The 1,783-nt window shown below is 45.1% G+C and overlaps 1 protein-coding gene across 1 annotated transcript; it reads left to right on the forward strand.

Annotated features, from left to right (window-relative positions):
- Positions 1 to 218: 218 nt before the first annotated feature.
- SARC_12729 (hypothetical protein) lies at positions 219 to 1,595 on the forward strand (the record flags this gene model as incomplete). Its single annotated transcript, XM_014293160.1, has 1 exon — positions 219 to 1,595. A coding segment is annotated over exon 1 (1,338 nt), but the record flags the coding sequence as incomplete, so codon positions are not given.
- Positions 1,596 to 1,783: the final 188 nt, after the last annotated feature.

Consider the following 1,783-nt stretch of genomic DNA (forward strand, 5'->3'; position numbering starts at 1 on the left):
TTTAAAAAAAACAAAAGTCAACATGATGAGTCTCTTGTTTTTAAGTGCGGCTCGAGCTTTCCGAACCTCCCCCGCCCCCCGCCCCAGATGCCCAAGGATGTGACTGGTGGACAGTGTATAGCAAGCATGTCTACAACCCCACATACAGGAACAGTTTAGTCTAAATTTACTGTGACTTGTTAGTTCGCCGTCTCTTATCTCAAATGCATGTATAAACTGGCCAGAGGTTGCAGCACGCACCATAAATCATACACATCATGTTACGAGTTGTCTCGCTATTGTTGTGGAGTACGACATCAACATGCATCGCCCAAACTACAAATAGCTCTTTCTCGTTAATTTCCTCGGGCGCTAATACAACTAATATAGTTAGTATAAGTGATATAACAAATGATAGTTCTGCTACAACTACCGTTCCAAATACTATCACCGCCTCAGCCGTGATGGAAACCTCTGAAATTGAATCGACAGATTCAGCCTCTGAACCTATAGATTCAGCCTCTGATGTTGATTTTTATTCGGAAGTAGTGGGTACAGAAACAGCACTTGACGACCTGGAGTCAGAGTTAATTAGTATCGAAACAGCAACTGATAATATGGAATCGGAAATCATGAGCTCGGATATGGGGTCAGAGTTTGTTAGTATCGAAACAGCAACTGCGGGTATGGAATCCGAAATCATGAGCTCGGATATGGAGTCTGAAGGTATCTCAGAGGAAGCGAGCATGGATTTGGAGGGTCCTGTGGTGAACCCTATGACAAACCAGACAGCAGCGCAGAGTTGCGACTGCGGTAGTGGTGCGTGGTTGCAGGGTGTGTGTCGTGAATTGAGTGTTGCGTTGCAATTGGCGGCAGTGGGCGATGAAATATCCGTGGTGGGAAGCCAGAACATCTACACCGAACTCAACATAACTAAAAACACTAGTATTCAAGGTGTTATCTGTGACGGTGTGCGGCCTCTGGTAACATCTCAGTTAAACGACTGGCAACAGGGTATCTTTTACATGAATGGCCCCCCTAAAACGAACTTAAGTCTGGCTGGCATAGACTTTGTCGGCTCGCCTGTCGGGTGGTCACGATTGATCCATTCCGACGAGTTGGATGTTGATGCAGTAATTGCTAAGGACAATTTCAGCGGAATGCCACCGTACACATTACTGTTGCATAACATCAGTGCGGAGAACTTCACTACTCAGGCGCGAGGTGGATCTGTGATCTTTCTACAAGTAGCTGAACAGGTGTACATTAGGCAGTCCCGCTTTACACGGAATAAGGTAGCGTACTACGATGAAGACCATACAGAATACTGGGGTGGTGGCGGTACGCTGTGGTTTCAGGAATTAAACGTAAACCAAAGTATTACGCTTGAAGACACAGTACTGGAAGACAACATATTCGAATACCAGCATGGGCTAGGTGGTGCTATGACGGTAATAAATGTTACAGGAACAATCGACATCAAAGGAACGAAGTTCATACGAAACCAAGCAGCGGATGGTGGAGCAATTCATATTGCACGATTGAACGATGGCGGCTCTCTGACGATCGACAACGAATGCGAGTTTGATGGGAACATCGCTCACGAGCAGGGATGGTATGTCTCACACTGCCTGCTGCAATCCAAATCATCGTTGACATAGGATATGTGACACATATATAATTTACCAACTCCTCGCTTACCAGAGAGACCTTTTCTCAGACATTTGCATGCTATTTGGATACAATTTCTATATATACATATATATATGTCTGTGTCTGAGTGTATACGTGTGTGTGTGTGTGT

The sequence above is a fragment of the Sphaeroforma arctica genome (assembly GCF_001186125.1).
Source record: "Sphaeroforma arctica JP610 unplaced genomic scaffold supercont1.2536, whole genome shotgun sequence".
NCBI lineage: Eukaryota > Ichthyosporea > Ichthyophonida > Sphaeroforma > Sphaeroforma arctica.